This window comes from Notechis scutatus, chromosome Z, assembly GCF_049901735.1.
Source record: "Notechis scutatus isolate UNSWTSFEM ecotype Mainland chromosome Z, rNotScu1.2, whole genome shotgun sequence".
In the NCBI taxonomy this organism is placed as follows: domain Eukaryota; kingdom Metazoa; phylum Chordata; class Lepidosauria; order Squamata; family Elapidae; genus Notechis; species Notechis scutatus.
In genome coordinates, this window is record NC_142025.1 from 124318771 (window position 1) to 124339150 (window position 20380).

The 20380-nt window shown below is 48.5% G+C and overlaps 1 protein-coding gene across 1 annotated transcript; it reads right to left on the reverse strand.

The window, feature by feature from the left end:
* Nucleotides 1–12564: 12564 nt before the first annotated feature.
* Nucleotides 12565–13482, reverse strand: LOC113426053 (olfactory receptor 2B8-like). The gene has a single exon (XM_026688372.1). The coding sequence runs from the start codon at nucleotides 13480–13482 to the stop codon at nucleotides 12565–12567; it is 918 nt and encodes a 305-aa protein (XP_026544157.1).
* Nucleotides 13483–20380: the final 6898 nt, after the last annotated feature.

Genomic DNA, 20380 nt, shown 5'->3' on the forward strand with positions numbered 1-20380 from the left:
TAAAATGTCACTGAATCCATTGCAACACATTCCAGAATATGTTTTCCCTGTTTTCTGAAGTGTTGGATAGAAATGTAGACTCATTCTGTCGAGCTAACAACGATGCCTGAAAAAATTATAGAACAAATATCTACAGATAGGTTAAATTTCACCAACCTAAAATAAAATTTCATTGAATTATAAAAGAACAGAATAACAGAATAACAGAGTTGGAAGGGACCTTGGAGGTATTCTAGTCCAACCTCTGATCAGGCAGGAAGCCCTCTACCATTTCAGTCAAATGGTTATCCAATATCTTTTTTAAAATGTCCAGGGTTGGAGCACCCACATCTTCCAGAGGCAAGTCATTCCACTGATTAATTGTTTAACTGTCAGGAAATTTCTCCTTAGTTTCATTCATTTCATATTTCACAAGAATATTTTACAAGAAAAGTTCTCCACTCCTCTACTCGTTGCAGAATACCTTATGCCACCAGACTCAAAATTCTAGACCTAGAAAACCTAGAACTCTGCTACCTTCGGTCCTATCTAAGTATAGTATATAAAATCATACATTGCAATGTCCTACCTGTCAATGAATACTTCAGCTTCAGCCATAACAACACTAGAGCAAACAATAGATACAAACTCAAGGTTAACCACACCAAACTTGATTGCAAGAAATACGACTTCAGCAACAGAGTGGTCAATATCTGGAATACTCTACCTGACTCTGTGGTTTCTTCCCCAAACCCCCAAAACTTTAACTTAGACTGTCTACTATTGACCTCACCCCTTTTCTAAGAGGTCTGTAGGGGGTGTACATAAGCGCACCAACGTGCCTACCACCCCTGTCCTGTTGTTTCTTTTATTTTTCTTATATGTATCCATTACTTGTATTCATAACTATGTTTTTACTTATACCTATTACCGTATATACTCGAGTATAAGCCGAGTTTTTCAGCCCATTTTTTGTGCTGAAAAAATCCCCCTCGGCTTATACTCGAGTCAGATTCCCTCTGAAAAAAAATGGTGTGGAGTCGCTGCCGCCGAGCGGCCCCAGTCCCGCCGCCTCGGGAAGGGAAAGGCAAAGCGCTTTGCCTTTCCCTTCCCGGCTGGGGCTGTTGGGAGTCGCTGCCGCCTGCCTTTCCCCCTGCCTTTCCCTTCCCGGCTGGGACTGTTGGGAGTCGCTGCCGCCTGCCTTCCCTTCCGGCTGGGGCCGTTGGAAGTCGCCGCCGCCTGCCTTTCCCTTCCGGCTGGGGCCGTTGGGAGTGCCGCCGCCTGCCTTTCCCTTCCCGGCTGGGGCCGTTGGGAGTCGCCGCCGCCTGCCTTTCCTTCCCAGCTGGGGCCGTTGGGAGTCCCGCCGCCTGCCTTTCCCCCTGCCTTTCCCTTCCCGGCTGGGGCTGTTGGGAGTCGCCGCCGCCTGCCTTTCCCTTCCGGCTGGGGCGTTAGATCCCCGCCGCCTGCCTTTCCCCCTGCCTTTCCCTTCCCGGCTGGGGCCGTTGGGAGTCGCCGCCGCCTGCCTTTCCCTTCCCGGCTGGGGCCGTTGGGAGTCGCCGCCGCCTGCCTTTCCCTTCCCCAGTCCCGCGCCTCGGGAAGGGAAAGGCAAAGCATTTTGCCTTCCCTTCCCGGCTGGAGCTGTTGGGAGTCGCCGCCGGAGCGGCCCCAGTCCCGCGTCGCCTCGGGAAGGGAAAGGCCACGGCTTGAAGGCCACCGCTGGAGCGAAGCTGCGCGCAGCCGCTGTGCTAGCATCGGATCGGCGCGCCGGACGGTTCCGACCGAGCCTTGAGCGTCGTCTTTGGCGCCCGCCCAGCGCCGCGGAGCTCCCTGTACCGGGAGAAGGAAGACCCCCGGGCGGGGCAGGGAGAGGGCTTCTCCTGCCCGCCCCTCTTTCCGCGCCCACCGGTGTCCCCGCAGGACGACCCCCGCCCGCAGTCGCCGCCGCTTGAAAGAGACGGGCCGGGGGGTAGAAAGGCGCCGGGCGCCCTTGGAGAAGGTCCCGCGTTCGCCTGTCTGCCCGCGGATGTCAGCGGAGCTTTGCCGCTGCTTCGTCCAGGGTCTCTGGGCAAACACGTCCACCTGAGCGGGCTTGTCGCCTCCGGCACAGCGAGCGCTGCCCTCGGATTCCCTGTCCGGTTGCCCTCCTTTTGAGGGCGATGGCAGTAAACTGTTCCCGTAGCAGCGGCTGCTCCGCTGACATCCGCGGGCAGACAGGCAAACGCGGGACCTTCTCCTCCAAGGGCGCCCGGCGCTTTCTACCCACACCCGGCCCGTCTCTTTCAAGCGGCAGCGACTGCGGGGTGGGGGTCCTCCTGCGGGACACCGGTGGCGCGGAAAGAGGGAGGGCGGGAGAAGTTCCTCTCCCTGCCCCGCCCGGGGGTCTTCCCTTCTCCCGGCACAGGAGCTCCGCGGTGCTGGGCGGGCGCCAAAGACGACGCTCGGGGCTCGGTCGGAACCGTCCGGCACGCCCGATCCGATGCTAGCACAGCGGCTGCGTGCAGCCGCTCCAGCGGTGGCCTTCCAGCCGTGGCCTTTCCCTTCCCGAGGCAACGCGGGACTGGGCCGCCCGGCGGGCGGCGACTCCCAACAGTCCCAGCCGGGAAGGGAAAGGCAGGGGGAAAGGCAGGCGGGGGGACTCCCAACGGCCCCAGCCGGGAAGGGAAAGGCAGGCGGCGGCGACTCCCAACAGTCCCAGCCGGGAAGGGAAAGGCAGGGGGAAAGGCAGGCGGCGGGGACTCCCAACGGCCCCAGCCGGGAAGGGAAAGGCAGGCGGCGGCGACTCCCAACAGTCCCAGCCGGGAAGGGAAAGGCAGGGGAAAGGCAGGCGGCGGGGACTCCCAACGGCCCCAGCCGGGAAGGGAAAGGCAGGCGGCAGCGACTCCCAATGGCCCCAGCCGGGAAGGAAAGGCAGGCGGCGGCGACTCCCAACGGCCCCAGCCGGGAAGGGAAAGGCAGGCGGCGGCGACTCCCAACAGCCCCAGCCGGGAAGGGAAAGGCAGGCGGCAGCTACTCCCAACGGCCCCAGCCGGGAAGGGAAAGGCAGGCGGCAGCTACTCCCAACGGCCCCAGCTGGGAAGGGAAAGGCAGGCGGCAGCTACTCCCAATGGCCCCAGCCGGGAAGGGAAAGGCAGGCGGCGGCTACTCCCAACGGCCCCAGCCGGGAAGGGAAAGGCAGGCGGCGGCGACTCCCAAAGGCCCCAGCCGGGAAGGGAAAGGCAGGCGGCGGCGACTCCCAACGGCCCCAGCCGGGAAGGGAAAGGCAGGCGGCGGCGACCCAACGGCCCCAGCCGGGAAGGGAAAGGCAGGCGGCGGCGACTCCCAACGGCCCCAGCCGGGAAGGGAAAGGCAGACGGTGGCGACTCCCAACAGTCCCAGCCGGGAAGGGAAAGGCAGGGGGAAAGGCAGGCGGCGGGGACTCCCAACGGCCCCAGCCGGAAGGGAAAGGCAGGCGGCGGTGACTCCCAACGGCCCCAGCCGGGAAGGGAAAGGCAGGCGGCGGCGACTCCCAACGGCCCCAGCCGGGAAGGGAAAGGCAGGCGGCGGCGACTCCCAACGGCCCCAGCCGGGAAGGGAAAGGCAGGCGGCGGCGACTCCCAACGGCCCCAGCCGGAAGGGAAAGGCAGGCGGCGGCGACTCCCAACGGCCCCAGCCGGGAAGGGAAAGGCAGGCGGCGGCGACTCCCAACGGCCCCAGCCGGAAGGGAAAGGCAGGCGGCGGCGACTCCCAACGGCCCCAGCCGGGAAGGGAAAGGCAGGCGGCGGCGACTCCCAACGCCCCAGCCGGGAAGGGAAAGGCAGGCGGCGGCGACTCCCAACGGCCCCAGCCGGGAAGGGAAAGGCAGGCGGCGGCGACTCCCAACGGCCCCAGCCGGGAAGGGAAAGGCAGGCGGCGGCGACTCCCAACGGTCCCAGCCGGGAAGGGAAAGGCAGGGGGAAAGGCAGGCGGCGGCGACTCCCAACGGCCCCAGCCGGGAAGGGAAAGGCAGGCGGCGGCGACTCCCAACAGTCCCAGCCGGGAAGGGAAAGGCAGGGGAAAGGCAGGCGGCGGGGACTCCCCAACGGCCCCAGCCGGGAAGGGAAAGGCAGGCGGCGGCGACTCCCAATGGCCCCAGCCGGGAAGGGAAAGGCAGGCGGCGGCGACTCCCAACAGTCCCAGCCGGGAAGGGAAAGGCAGGGGGAAAGGCAGGCGGCGGGGACTCCCAACGGCCCCAGCCGGGAAGGGAAAGGCAGGCGGCGGCGACTCCCAACGGCCCCAGCCGGGAAGGGAAAGGCAGGCGGCGGCGACTCCCAACGGCCCCAGCCGGGAAGGGAAAGGCAGGCGGCGGCGACTCCCAACGGTCCCAGCCGGGAAGGGAAAGGCAGGGGGAAAGGCAGGCGGCGGCGACTCCCTAACGGCCCCAGCCGGGAAGGGAAGGCAGGCGGCGGCGACTCCCAACAGTCCCAGCCGGGAAGGGAAAGGCAGGGGGAAAGGCAGGCGGCGGGGACTCCCAACGGCCCCAGCCGGGAAGGGAAAGGCAGGCGGTGGCGACTCCCAATGGCCCCAGCCGGGAAGGGAAAGGCAGGCGGCGGCGACTCCCAACAGTCCCAGCCGGGAAGGGAAAGGCAGGGGGAAAGGCAGGCGGCGGGGACTCCTAACGGCCCCAGCCGGGAAGGGAAAGGCAGGCGGCGGCGACTCCCAACGGCCCCAGCCGGGAAGGGAAAGGCAGGCGGCGGCGACTCCCAACGGCCCCAGCCGGGAAGGGAAAGGCAGGCGGCGGCGACTCCCAACGGCCCCAGCCGGGAAGGGAAAGGCAGGCGGCGGTGACTCCCAACGGCCCCAGCCGGGAAGGGAAAGGCAGGCGGCGGCGACTCCCAACGGCCCCAGCCGGGAAGGGAAAGGCAGGCGGCGGCGACTCCCAACGGCCCCAGCCGGGAAGGGAAAGGCAGGCGGCGGCGACTCCCAACGGCCCCAGCCGGGAAGGGAAAGGCAGGCGGCGGCGACTCCCAACGGCCCCAGCCGGAAGGGAAAGGCAGGCGGCGGCGACTCCCAACGGCCCCAGCCGGAAGGGAAAGGCAGGCGGCGGCGACTCCCAACGGCCCCAGCCGGGAAGGGAAAGGCAGGCGGCGGCGACTCCCAACGGCCCCAGCCGGGAAGGGAAAGGCAGGCGGCGGCGACTCCCAACGGCCCCAGCCGGGAAGGGAAAGGCAGGCGGCGGCGACTCCCAACGGCCCCAGCCGGGAAGGGAAGGCAGGCGGCGGCGACTCCCAACGGTCCCAGCCGGGAAGGGAAAGGCAGGGGGAAAGGCAGGCGGCGGCGACTCCCAACGGCCCCAGCCGGAAGGGAAAGGCAGGCGGCGGCGACTCCCAACAGTCCCAGCCGGGAAGGGAAAGGCAGGGGGAAAGGCAGGCGGCGGGGACTCCCAACGGCCCCAGCCGGGAAGGGAAAGGCAGGCGGCGGCGACTCCCAATGGCCCCAGCCGGGAAGGGAAAGGCAGGCGGCGGCGACTCCCAACAGTCCCAGCCGGGAAGGGAAAGGCAGGGGGAAAGGCAGGCGGCGGGACTCCCAACGGCCCCAGCCGGGAAGGGAAAGGCAGGCGGCGGCGACTCCCAACGGCCCCAGCCGGGAAGGGAAAGGCAGGCGGCGGCGACTCCCAACGGTCCCAGCCGGGAAGGGAAAGGCAGGGGGAAAGGCAGGCGGCGGCGACTCCCAACGGCCCCAGCCGGGAAGGGAAAGGCAGGCGCGGCGACTCCCAACAGTCCCAGCCGGGAAGGGAAAGGCAGGGGGAAAGGCAGGCGGCGGGGACTCCCAACGGCCCCAGCCGGGAAGGGAAAGGCAGGCGGCGGCGACTCCCAATGGCCCCAGCCGGGAAGGGAAAGGCAGGCGGCGGCGACTCCCAACAGTCCCAGCCGGGAAGGGAAAGGCAGGGGGAAAGGCAGGCGGCGGGGACTCCCAACGGCCCCAGCCGGGAAGGGAAAGGCAGGCGGCGGCGACTCCCAACGGCCCCAGCCGGGAAGGGAAAGGCAGGCGGCGGCGACTCCCAACGGCCCCAGCCGGGAAGGGAAAGGCAGGCGGCGGCGACTCCCAACGGCCCCAGCCGGGAAGGGAAAGGCAGGCGGCGGCGACTCCCAACAGTCCCAGCCGGGAAGGGAAAGGCAGGGGAAAGGCAGGCGGCGGGACTCCCAACGGCCCCAGCCGGGAAGGGAAAGGCAGGCGGCGGCGACTCCCAACGGCCCCAGCCGGGAAGGGAAAGGCAGGCGGCGGCGACTCCCAACGGCCCCAGCCGGGAAGGGAAAGGCAGGCGGCGGCGACTCCCAACGGTCCCAGCCGGGAAGGGAAAGGCAGGGGGAAAGGCAGGCGGCGGCGACTCCCAACGGCCCCAGCCGGGAAGGGAAAGGCAGGCGGCGGCGACTCCCAACAGTCCCAGCCGGGAAGGGAAAGGCAGGGGGAAAGGCAGGCGGCGGGGACTCCCAACGGCCCCAGCCGGGAAGGGAAAGGCAGGCGGCGGCGACTCCCAATGGCCCCAGCCGGAAGGGAAAGGCAGGCGGCGGCGACTCCCAACAGTCCCAGCCGGGAAGGGAAAGGCAGGGGGAAAGGCAGGCGGCGGGGACTCCCAACGGCCCCAGCCGGGAAGGGAAAGGCAGGCGGCGGCGACTCCCAACGGCCCCAGCCGGGAAGGGAAAGGCAGGCGGCGGCGACTCCCAACGGCCCCAGCCGGGAAGGGAAAGGCAGGCGGCGGCGACTCCCAACGGCCCCAGCCGGGAAGGGAAAGGCAGGCGGCGGCGACTCCCAACGGCCCCAGCCGGGAAGGGAACGGCAGGCGGCGGCGACTCCAACGGCCCCAGCCGGGAAGGGAAAGGCAGGCAGCGGCGACTCCCAACAGCCCCAGCTGGGAAGGGAAAGGCAGGCGGCGGCGACTCCCAACAGCCCCAGCTGGGAAGGGAAAGGCAGGCGGCAGCGACTCCCAACGGCCCCAGCCGGGAAGGGAAAGGCAGGCGGCAGCGACTCCCAACAGCCCCAGCCGGGAAGGGAAAGGCAAAAAGCGCTTTGCCTTTCCCTTCCCGAGGTGACGTGAGATAGTGAGATCGCTTTCCCAAATTAATTATTTTTATTTTTGAAATTTACCAGTAGCTGCTGCATTTCCCACCCTCGGCTTATACCGAGTCAATAAGTTTTCCCAGGTTTTTTGTGTAAAATTAGGTGCCTCGGCTTATATTCGGGTCGACTTATACTCGAGTATATACGGTATCTTGTAAGAGATTGACAAAAATAAATAAAATAAAATAATAAAATAAAATAAAATAAAATAATAAAATAAAATAAAATAAAATAAAATAAAATAAAATAAAATAAAATAAAATAATAAAATAAAAATAAAATAAAATAAAATAAAATAAAATAAAATAATAAAATAAAATAAAATAAAATTGCTAAATATTCCAGGTCACATTTTCTTTGGTTTCTGAAATGTTGGAAGGAAATGAAGTCTCATTTCCTCAGCTAACAACGCCAGTAAAAATTATAGGACATATTATATCAGTGATGGCTAACCTTTTCCACATCGCATGATGAAGATTCACAGGCGCTTACACTCGTGTGCCTGCACCCATGATGCAATGTGCATGTGACCCCTCTGCCCCCCGCACTGTGCACCTCTGTGCATGCACGTGACCATGCTGCCCGCCTCTGCGCATGCACCTTTCACGCCTCTGCACATGTGTGCGCAACCCCCGCACACCCCACCCCCTGCGCATGTGTGCGCATCTCCCTCATGCGTCTCTCACATGCATGCGCAGCAGATACCTGACAATCAGCTGGAGGCATGGGGTGGGCACGCATGTTCAGTGGCTTTTCTGGGTGACCTCTCGCATGCTGACAGAAATGGGTCTGCATGCCATCTGGCAGGCGTGCCATAGGTTCGCCATCACGGTATTATATAGTCAGCCTTTGAATATCTAGAAGATGATTGTTTCTTTGGGGGCAAAATGGACTTGCCATCAATATATACCAAGAATATAGTAAATAAAATGCAATAAAATATACCAAGAATAAAAATCATTTTTCTATCATTTGTCACCAATTTTAAGATAATTGTTCATTTTACTTTCCTAGTATAGCAAAGGAAGATTGATGATAGCTTAGTTATCTTAGAAAAATATCCCATTTCTAATTGTGAACTGTTAAATGAAACACAAATGAAAACTGTCGAAAATATAAGTTAGTAGAACAGCTACTAACAGTACCAGGATGGGATCTGAATATTTTGCATGGAAGATGAACTTGCAACTAAGAAGCAAGTTTAAAGAGATGGTTAGGACAAGCTACACTGCTTAAATAATCTAAATCCTATCTCTGTAATTAGGACATACAGTTCATGACAACACCATATTTTTGGCTATGATACTTCTTTAGTAGAAACTCAAGGTCACATCCTGTTTCTAACTTTAGAGTACAAAGAAAAGCAACAAAAATGAGTAGGGGCCTGGAGACTAAAACATATGAAGAATGGTTACAGAAACAGGGTATGTCTAGTCTAATGAAAAGAAGGACTAGGAGGGACTTGATAGCAATGTTCCAATATCTCAAGGGTTGTCACAAAGAAGAGGTCAGCCAGAGGTAGTATTCAGCAAGTTCTGACCAGTTCTGGAGAACCAGTAGTGGAAATTTTGAGTAGTTCAGAGAACCGGCAAATACCACCTCTGACTGGCCCCACATCGATCTATTTTTTGCCTCCTGAATCCCAGCTGACTGGCTGGCTCTTCTTTTCTTTTCTTTTTTTTAAACAAATTTTATTAATTTTTAAAGACAATACACAAACAAACAAAACATAGAGTATAAGAACATAAGACATCTTTTCTGAAAAACAAATAAAACATCTTATTTGAAAACAGCATAGTTCCAAATTATCACATTTCCATACAAACACAATTTGATATGCATATTTATCTTATATATTCAACTTCATATCTTTTTCCAACTTCTCTCTATTTCTCCCTTTCCTTCTATTCAATTATATTTCTTTTGCCTTAATTTCTATATCTTTTTATTCATTGTATACTTCCATCTGTCTTGTTTACAATTTCATTGTTCTCTTCCAACATTCTTCTAGAATTTTATTAATTCAAACATAGACAAACAAAACACAAAACATAAATACATAAAACTTCTTTTTGGGAAGCAGCTTAACCGTTACATCTTTTTGTACAGACATAAATCAAATTCATGCTCACCTTATATACTATTTCATATCTTAAGTAACATTCTATATTTTCTATATGTTTTCTCTCCTCTATTCACTCTATTCACTCTCTTAATTCTATTTTATTTATTTCATCTCAATTTAAATAATTATACTTGCATCTTTTGTCCGTTCTCTTTCAATTATCTATTTATCTTTTCTTTCTAATACAATATTTCTCCTGTAATCACTGGTTGAAGTATGACGCCTTTTTATCTTTCCCCAAATTTAACACTTAAAATAATACATACTTTCCATACTGATTCTGCTTAGTACATTCTAAGTACTACATTTTAGAATAATAAAAAAGAGAAGAAAAATAAGCTTATAATATAGTAAAAACAATGTTCCATAGGAAATTAAACTCTATTGTTAAATCTTAGACATTTTTATACATTCCCTTTAATGTATTGTTAACTCATATAATATTCCAATTTTCTAACTCTATTTCAAATACTAATATCTACCATACAGTCTTATGTACTTTTGCAGAATCTTTTTTTTAATTGTGTTTTACCCTTTATCTCTAAAAAAACCTGTTTTTAACATCTTGTTTTAAGCCTTTATGACTTCTCTTCCCTTTTCCCTTCCTTTCTTGTCAATTCTAGCCTTTTACCCCCATCTCTCAATCTCCCCTCTTAGTCTCCCTCTCTGTTGTATTCCTCTTTTCTGTTGCTTTCTGACATTGTATCGATTTTTCACCTTATTTTTCCCTTTCTTGGTTGCTTTTTTAAGTTCTGAATTCTCCATTTTCTTTCCCCTCTTTCTCTTTTCTCCCTCAACTAAGATTATTTGTCCATTAAAGATGGCTTCTTCTTCTTCATCCCAACTTTCTTGTTGTTGTAATTCCTGATAGGTAGAAATCGCCATTTCTAAAAAGTGAAAAATAGATCCAGAAGAGCCCTTGCCTTCTTGTTCCTCTTCTTTTAACTTTTGGAATTCCATTTGCAATTCTTCAACAGATAATGCCATCATAAAAAAAAAAAAATTAAACAACCCAAATGTTTTTAGTCTTTCAAGAAATAGTTTCCAAGAGTCCCAAAGTCACAAAGCAGTCCAAATCAAAGCAAACTGTTTCATTTAGCACTTTCTTCTTTTTATATTTTCTCTTCCTGGGGTATAATTCAATTACACAGTTCCAAAATAATTGTTTAGAAGTCTTATTGCCATTTATTTCTGGTTTTATAAACTCCAAGCAGTCTCCTCCAGTAAAATCTTAATATAGATTCTTTACCTCTCCCTTCCCACTTATAGCAAAAAGATAATTCCAATGTTCAAAAATCTTTTATCCCCTTGGCTTTAATTTTCAAGCTTAGTTACCTTCTGTGCCAAAGCAGATTTTTCAGATTTCCATCGCTATTTCCGTAGGGAAGGAGAGTGAGAGAAAATAACTTTCCCTTTCCACTTTCTTCCGCCGCTTTTACAATCTTCTTAGGAAACAATGTATCGTTCAAGAAATTAAATTTCCAGGGTATTTAGAAGTTCCTTATTGTCCCGGTTCAGCCAAAAACTTTCACTTTCTCTGACTTCCTCCTGCACAATCTTGTCCAGCTGCAGGCTTCTTTGTGGTGGCCATTGCTGACCGACTGGCTCTTCTTTTCTTGCCCTAAGCAGGAAAACAGAGCTGGAAAGCAGGTTAGTGGAGTGGGGAGGGAATGGAGATTTTACAGTATCCTTCCCCTGCCATGCTCACCAAGCCATGCCCACAGAACCGGTAGTAAAATTTTTGAATCTCACCACTGAGGTCAACCTAGTCTCCAAAACACTTGAAAGCAGGAAAAAAGCAATGGATGGAAACTAATCAAGGAGACAACCAACCTGATAGTTAGAACAATTAATCAGTGGAACAACTTGCCTCGAGAAGTTGTGAAAGCTCCAACACTGGAAGTTTCTAAGAAGAGAAACTGGATAACCATTTGTCTGAAGTGGTGAAGGGTTTCCTGCCTAAGCAGAGGGTTGGACTAGAAGGCCTCCAAGGTCCCTTCCAACTCTGTTATTTTATATTCTATACTAAAGAATAGGTTAAATCTTACCTGAATCCCATAATCCCTCATTTTTATATGAGGTTCACTTTGCTTCAGATTTGCTCCACTATAGTTTAAAGAGTGATACTTTCTAAAGATTTTCACACCACAACCAGGAAAGTAGATACAAGAGCAGCCCATTCTTCATTTCATGAGATCTAGGCTTTGACAGTTTAACATCTCAACACAATTACTGAATAAAGTATACACTGAGAGATAGATCATCTACAGAACAGAGTTGATTTCAAGGTTGACAAACACAGACTTTCATATTATTGCAGTTAGATCATCGGGGCTTTTTTTTCTTTTTAAGTTGATTAATCATGACACAAACCCTAAAAGTTTTGTTCAAAGGTCCTTCTTCACAAGATCCTGGCTACTGCACTATGAATGTCCTTGTTTCGCAGGCTATAGATGATAGAGTTGAGCAGAGGAGTGATCACAATGTAGAAGTCTGCCATTTGTTTCTCACGATTAGGTGCTGAATCAGTCTGTGGAAGCAGATACATGCAGATGGAAGAACCACAAAAAAAGAAGACCATAAGGAGATGGGAAGCACAGGTAGGGAAAATTTTCTCTGATTTTTTTGAGGGGCAGTGAAGTAGTGAGTGGATAGAATATTTGCTTCCCTCTTTGAAATATCCAAGCTTTTTTGTTAGTTGTGTAAGCAATGTTTAGGTCCTGGTCCCTGGTAATGATACAATAGGATCAAAATGTATGTGAAGATTGTGTATGTTGTGATGTCCATAGAAGTGTGGGAAGATAGGTCCACTGTTTTTCATCCACCAGTGTTTTTCTTTACTCTCTATAGCTTTCCAGTTGTCTACCAATATAGTGGTATCTAGTTGTGTTATGTTATACTTCCACAGTTATCATTCAATGATAGCTAAATGTTGGTTCAAAATTCTAATACTTACACTTGCAATATTTCTAGATACCATTGTGCTATAGACAGATGTTCTACTGAAAATATTCAGTAATTATGGAAGACGGCAAATCTGTAGAAAGAACTGCACTGATCAATCAGACAAATACATTTTCCCAAATAAAAGTTAGATTGAGAATTGCAATACTCTTTTCTCTGTTCTCTGCATCTGTTCAGGGCATTTAGGGAGATATATACAGAAAATTTCAATACTGTTGAAGTATTGTTTAGAGTTCAAAAGAACTAGGCCTTAAGGTTTTAGCATCTCAACACAATTACTAGATGAAGACTAGAGATTAGAGAAACTTTAAAATATTTGCAGAGCAATGTTCTTAATCAGTCAATGTTTGACAACCAGTTTTTTTTAAAGAAGATAATTACCCATGACAGAATCCCTAATACTTTTCTTCAAGTGCCCTTCTTCACAAGATCTTGGCCACTGCCCTATGAAAGTCCTTGTTTCTCAGGGTGTAAATGACAGAGTTGAGTAGAGGGGTGATCAAAACATAGAAGATTGTTATTTGTTTATCACGATCAGCAGCTGAGTCAGTCTTCGGAATTATGTACACCCAAAGCAAAGGGCCATAGAACATGGAGATCACAATAAGGTGTGAGCCACATGTAGAGAAAGCCTTGCGCCATCCTCCTGATTTCATTTGTAAGACAGAATGAAGAATAAATCCATAGGAGGTCAATAAAATAGAAAGGGGAACCAAAAGGAAAAGTCCACCTATAACAAAAATAATGGCCTCAGCAATTCTGGTATCACTACATGCAAGTTTCAGCACCACTGGCATCTCACATATGAAGCTATTGATCTGATTGGGGCCACAATAGTTTTGGCAAAGAAGGCAGACAATATAAATCAAACAGACCAGAGAAGGTGTTACCCAGCATGCTGAACTGCACTGCAACTGGCAATACTTGTCCATGAGAACAGGGTAAAGTAAGGGACAGCAGATAGCCAGGTAGCGATCATAGGCCATGACTCCCAACAGGAGAATCTCAACACCACCTAAGGTCACTGCAATGTATATCTGGACCATGCAGAATGTGAAAGAAATGGCTCCATCTCCAGTCAGGAGATGAGTCAACATGAGAGGCATGGTGGTTGTTACGTAACACATATCTACCCATGCAAGATGTGAGAGAAAATAATACATAGGTGTGTGCAGGTTTGAATTAACCTTCACCAATATGATGATCAATATGTTCCCCAAAACTGTAAGCAAGTAGATGATGAGAATGATCCCAAAGAGAAGAAGTTGGGTTTTTCTGTGGCTGGTGAGTCCCAGCAAGATGAATTCCTTGACAGAGGTGAAGTTCTTAGCTTCTGTCATGGCTTCCTTTCTGAGGAGAAGGAAAAGGAATGAGATAACTTTAGATCGACTCCCATTGTTAAATATGTAAATATAGAAAAACCCGATGTTGGCAACTAATCATTCCAGAAAAAGATACTTCTCAACATTGGAAGATAAGTGGGCTTTGATGCAGGGAACATATAAAGTACTATCAGGCAGAAAAACATATCCCTGGTTTTCTATTTTCCTATGAAATTTCCTTTATTTGAAACAAGAGAATTTGCTTTAAGTATCAGTTTAAAGAGGGAAAATCTTAAAAAAAAACCTATGTAAGTTGAAATCTGGATTCGTGTTTTTTTCAATATGTACCTATTTTGAGGGTTTTTAAATTATTATTCTCAGTTGATAGAATGTACTTTTACATTCATTATCATATAAATATTTAACCTTATAGTAACTTTTTTTTTCAGTTACTGAAGTCCTGGCAAAGAAATAAAGGGAATAAAACAGCAACAATTGAAATAGCTTTGGTTAATTATCTATTTTTGACAATTGACTTACAGTAGACTATATGAACCTTTGCACTACTAATAATTTATTCACTGACTTCTTCTGCAGCAATGCAAAGTAAAAATATGGAGTTATTGGTTGGAACCAGGTAATTGTTCAGAAATTGTCCCGACTTCAGAAACTGCAAACATTTTTCCATGCTGGAAAATATACATAACACAATTCTATTATTGGTTTGCTATTCATAGGTGGGAATTAAAATTAAGAATTATAGTTTGGACTTTCCTAAAGCGTTCTAGTTCAAGATAGCTTCAATAGTAATCTCAAATATTTTCAATAGCAGGTTAAGAAGAAATATATCTTAAAAGAAATGTTCCTTTGTAGTCTTTCCAAAGGTAATAAAATAAAACACATATATTGCATCACCAGCCCTTTTTTTAAAAAAATATTCACATTAGGAAATAATTTAAACATGCTCATGTTAAGCTTTATTTGATCTAGTAGTTCAGATTATTTTTTCCTGGAAAAAAGGGTTTATCTCAAATGGCTTTCGTTGTGAGAATGTACAGAAATTTCCATTCAGTGAAAAAACCTTCTAAAAATAAACATAGTAATTTTTTATTTATTTATTTATTTTGTCAAGCATGCATTTGATAATATATATAAGTAAAATCATGATTATTAACACATGAAATAGATACGAATAAAAGGGAACAGTAGGACAGGGACAGTAGGCACATTGGTGCACTTATGCACGCCCCTTACAGACCTCTTAGGAATGGGGTGATGTCAACAGCAGACAGTCTGAGATTATAAGTGCTTGGTGTAAAAATTGTGTAAAGTGTAAAAATTCTCAAATTGCTTTAACAATGTCTATTTTGAATTTGAATAAAGAAGTTAGAACATACCCGTATAAAACTTAAGCTGGTGTACTAACACAGAATAGTTTCCAAGGGGAACAAAGATGATCTCAGCAGGTTCAGGATCTGGCTAATCTTCTTTGGACTAGGAAGCAAAGCAAAGTTGGGCATGGTTAGGACTTGGACCAGAGATTTCCAAAGATGCAAATTAGCTTTGTTTCTTCAATGGCAAAAGAGATCTTTCCCTTTCTTCTTTTCGAAGATGTTGCTCATCTGTCAAGAGCCAAGCATATTACCAGCTTTTACTACATTAAGTATATAGCAAGGTGGAAGGTAATAAATTTGCTTTCTGTGAAAGCCAGATATTGTGCTGTATTCAAAAGGTTGTGGGTCTCTCATGGAAACTGTCACAGAAGATATCTTAGTGAAGATATTAAAGAATTCTATTTATGGGAACTCAACTTATATACTCAGAAAAAGTATATAAATTCACATGGAAAAGTTATATATTCCCTGAAGATGTCTTGTAATTATTTATAATTTAGGAGCATGTTCACATCACTAAGGGATTCTGAATATTATCATTGGGAATACAGAAGTTTCTTGGCTTTTCTTTCTCCTCAAAATTTCTGTTGAAAGAAATTTTGTTCATCGTGATTCTGATGAAATTGTTCTAGTCCCTTTTCTCATTTCTAATAAATTGTTTGTGCTTTGTTGCTCTTCACCTTGACCTCTTGGGTATCTCAATAACTTCAATGAAGGGACATCGTTATTTGAATATATCAACAGAACTTATAATAATGAACACCCAACACTTTTTAAAAGACTTCTTAACTAATTTAATTAAAGATTAAAATAACTTCTTACATTCAAAAGTGATTGTATAGAGAAAGTGATCATTAAAATAAATTTCCCAGGAGAAAGCAATGGCAAAGTATTTCTGTATTTTTCCTAAGAAGTATGATTGTCAGCCCTGCAGCCATTTTCCTTGGCATCTTCAGGGCTGCCACAGCAGTGTCTGGGCGAACTGTGGGAACAAGAGTGGGGAGGTAGAGATAGCGAGGGCTTTGTAAAATTATTTCCTCTGAGAACCAAGGATGTTCCCACCAGGTGTGAAGAGGCAGTATGTGAAATCCGGATGAACTTGGGACTGTGACCTGCTTGGGCCATGTGATGGTCTGAAGGGGCAGGAGGAGGGGAGAAATGTAATTTTTACAAGGGGGAAAACTCAAGGGCCTTTTAGAGTCAGGTTTCTCTTGATGTGCCAATATGACATGCCAAATAAATATGTACTTTGAGGAATATGCCTGCCTCAGAGTATTATCACAATCACAAAAAGATTTATATTCCCAGAACTTCTAATATTGAAAAATGATTTTAAAGACGGTGAGATTATTAAAAAAAAGTTCCAGGAAAAGGCGTTTGCAAACCATTTTGATGTTTTTCCTAAAAAATACGTCACGGAGCTGTCTCCAAGTCTTGAATTCAACTTAGATATGTTTTTCAAAGTCTGTGTGTGCCCCCATGTTTATTATAAAAAGTACATAGGCTCACAGCATTGGAAGATACCTCAAAGGTCATCTAGTTCAACCCGCTGCTTAAGTGAGCAGCTTTACATCATCCTGTTCAAGTGGCTCTCTTATTCCATGGCTCTCCACTGACAAAAATTTTGTCCTTATTTCAAGGTTGGTTCTCTCTCTATTACATCTTCTCTTTCTCTTTGATGCCCTAGAAAATAAGTCAATCTCTTCTTCTTTGTGACAACTCCTCAATTACAGTTATCATGTCCTCACTAATTCTTCTCTTTGACAGGCTAGTCAAACCAAGCTCCTTCTATTGTTCATCATACAATTTAACTCCTGACCCTATATCATCTCTGCTGTTCTTCTCTATACACATCTGTTTTTGTTCCATCGTAGAGTGTGATACTAGTTTGTCTCGTCATGGTGCACCCTGGATAGCATGGTAGTGTGAACCAAACTATTAGTAACAATTGGCAGCCAGACTACATTGAAGAATTGGCAGTTAATGACAGTTGGGAGGTAGACATCTCTGTAGAACTCCTGGCTGTCTAAATATATGGCAACGGATAAACAATGGATAAACAACAGGTTTTTTCAGGCGGAAAGGACAAGACAGATTGGGGACATTGTCGTGTGGTCTTGTCTCTACCCCTCAGTGTGATTGTGGTGCTCCTTGACAAAATATTAATCACATTGTGTCCAAATGTCCATCAAGAGCTTACACTGGCCCAGTATCTGATTTTTCCAGTGTAGACCATCCTGTCCTTGGAAGGCTGGGTGGACTGGATGTTGACATTTAAACTACTGTTGGTCCATATATTTGCCATACACTAAATAATAATAATTTTGTTGTGTACTAAGGCTTCATTCAGGTTGGTTGTTTAAGTGGAAAGAGACATTCACTCTGATTGGCTGCCCATCTGACAGCTGACTATAAAAGGAGCACTGTCAGACAGAGTCAGCTGGTTTTGTTAGCAAGCTGTCACTGTTAGCTGAGCTGTTAGAACTAATAAATGTTAGCTAAATGTTACTTTGCTTCATCTCCATTCTTCCACCCTCCAACTCAATGCTGGCAATTGCTGTGTTCACAGACTGATGGCAGTCCTCACTCCGGTCCGCCGCCCGCGCGGGAGCGCCGATCGCTCCCATTGGTTGATGCCGTTTGACAGCCGGCTATAAAAGGAGCTGTCAAACGGCATCAGCTGTTGCCACCAGCTGACTGCCAGTTAGCCTTGGCAGCCGCGGCAACCCTTTATTCACTTGAATAAAGCCTGTTAAACGTAGCCTATGTCCGTCTCAATCTCTACCGCTGCTCTACAACACTGGCGACGAGGGCGGGATTTGATAAGAGACAACCAGGCGAAGACAGCTGAGCACAGTCACTGTCAAAAAGAGCCGAAGCCACTAAGAGCTGCATAACATCACCGCCGCTGATGCTCTCCACAAGCGCGAAGTTCAAACTCCCCAGCTGAGGAGTCAGACGCCGCCTGACAGGCGCAGCCACAAGTGCTTTTCTAAAAGCGCGAATTTAAAGCTCCCTCAAGCTGAGGAGACCAACGCTGCCGCTGCAAGATGGGTTCAAACCCGACATTCCCTCCATTCCAACTGACGGGCGAGACGTGGGAGTCGTATATGAACCGGTTCGAGTGCTTCCTAAATGCGATTGACCTGACAGAAGCTACTGACCTGAGGAAAAGATCCTATTTCCTGAGCTTCTGTGGAGCTGCTGTTTTTGATACAGCCTCCGCACTAGTATCCCCACGTTCTGTGAAGGCTATTCCCTGGGAGGAGTTGCAGGGAATCCTGTCTAATCACTATTCCCCCAAACCCTCTCAGATAGCTAGGAGACTGGCTTTTAGAAGGAGAGTTCAGGCAGAGGGGGAAACCGTTAGTCAGTATATGGCAGCCTTAAGATCAGCTGCCATACACTGTGGTTTTAGAGATTACCTGGAAGACATGCTGCTTGACCAAATTGTAGGAGGGGTTAGAGACCTAAAGCTACAGAGGCGTTTGCTAGCAAAAAAGGACTTAACCCTAGCCTTAGCTATAGAAGAAGCTCAGGCTGCTGAGCTGTCTGAGCTGTCAGCAGCTGAGATTCAAGGGAACCCCATAAAGCAAGGAAGCTCTACCATTCACTTCGATGAGGTGTCCCTAGAGGAGGAACCGCCTGACGTAAACCGTCTCAGACAACCAAGACCCCCCCCCCCAGAGATGCCAAGGAGAAACAACAACCCACCAACCAGACAGCAACCCAATTGTCTGAGCTGTGGGGGGGGCACATCTCAGGTCAACATGCAGATTCAGAAATGCCATCTGTCTGAACTGCCAGAAAAAAGGCCACATAGCTAGGGTTTGCCAAGCTGAAAAAACTTTCCCACAAAGACCTCAAGCCGCTTCCTCCTTCCAAAGGCAAGTTGAAGATTGCTATACCTGTTACCACTCAGACAATACCACCCCTGGGTCTAACAAAATAAGCATTTTTGTCTTTTTAGAAGGTAAGCCCTACCGGATGGACACCGGGTCTGCTCTCTCTATCATCTCGTGGGCCACCCTGAAGAAGCTGCTCCCTACGCTGTCCAAGAAGAAGCTGCTCTACTGCCACCTGACTATCAGGGAAAGACCATTCCAGTCCTGGGGAAAGGCAAGTTCCTAATTCAATTCCAGAACTTTAGAGGCCACTTGCCTCTGGTGGTTGTAGATGGTGCCCTTCCCAGCTTGCTTGGGCTAGATTGGTTCCCTGCTCTGGGCCTTAGTGTAACTGGGATTCACTCTGTGGTGAATACTGAAGTAGACACCCTCTTTAGGGACTAAGCTGATGTTTTTAGTGAGGAGCTGGGATGTTATTCTGGTACCCCTATCTCATTTGATGTAGGCCCACAAGCCATCCCCATTCATTTAAAACCTCACAGAGTCCCTTTTGCCATTCACCCTAAATTGGATTCCAAACTAGTTAAGCTAATAAAGCAAGGGGTACTAGAGCAAGTAGATTTTGCAAAATGGGAAACACCCATAGTCACCCCCCTTAAAAAGATGGCAGCGTGCGAATCTGCGCAGACTATAAAACGTCCCTCAATCGTTTCCTCCAAATTAGTGCATACCCAGTCCCCGTAATCCAACACCTGCTGCACTCCTTTGAGCCAGGTACAATTTTCGCGAAGGTAGATATGTCTCAAGCATATCAGCAGTTTCCTGTAGACAAACATACTGCTGATTTGCAAACAATAGTTACCCACAGGGGCGCTTTTAGGTGTAAGCGTTTACAATCTGGAGTTAGTGTGGCCCCTGGTATCTTTCAGTCCCTTATGGAGAGGATTCTCCAAGGACTACCAGGTGTAGTCCCATACTTTGATGACATTTTGGTCTCTGCCACCAACAAAACACAATTATTACTTAGAGTGAGGTCAGTTCTTGACCGTTTTAGGCAGCATGGGTTAAAACTAAAAAAAGACAAGTGCACCATTGCCACTAAGCAAGTGGACTTCCTAGGTTATTGAATTGACGCCTCTGGAATTCATCCTATAGAAACAAAAGTTAGGGCCATCCATGAGGCACCCACTCCCTCCAACAAAACGGAGTTACAAGCCTTTTTAGGGCTCTTGAATTTCTACGCAGCTTTCCTTCCACACAAGGCTTCTATAGCTGAACCTTTACATAGACTTTTAGATAAGAAAGCCCCCTGGCACTGGGGACAAACAGAAGCTAATGCTTTCCAAGCGGTCAAATCCCTGCTAACTTCAAATGCAGTACTAATCCAATTTAACCAACAACTTCCCCTGGTTTTAGCTGCAGACGCTTCCCCCTTTGGCGTGGGGGCAGTACTCAGCCATAGGCTGCCAAATGGCTCTGAGGCCCCAATTGCCTTCTTCTCAAGAACATTCTCTGCAGCAGAAAGGAACTATAGTCAAATTGATAAAGAAGCCTTAGCAGCAGTAGCTGCTGTCAAAAAATTCCACGAATTCCTTTATGGTCATTACTTTGAGCTTATAACAGATCACAAACCACTTTTAGGCCTTTTAGCAGGAGACAAGCAAACCCCACAGGTAC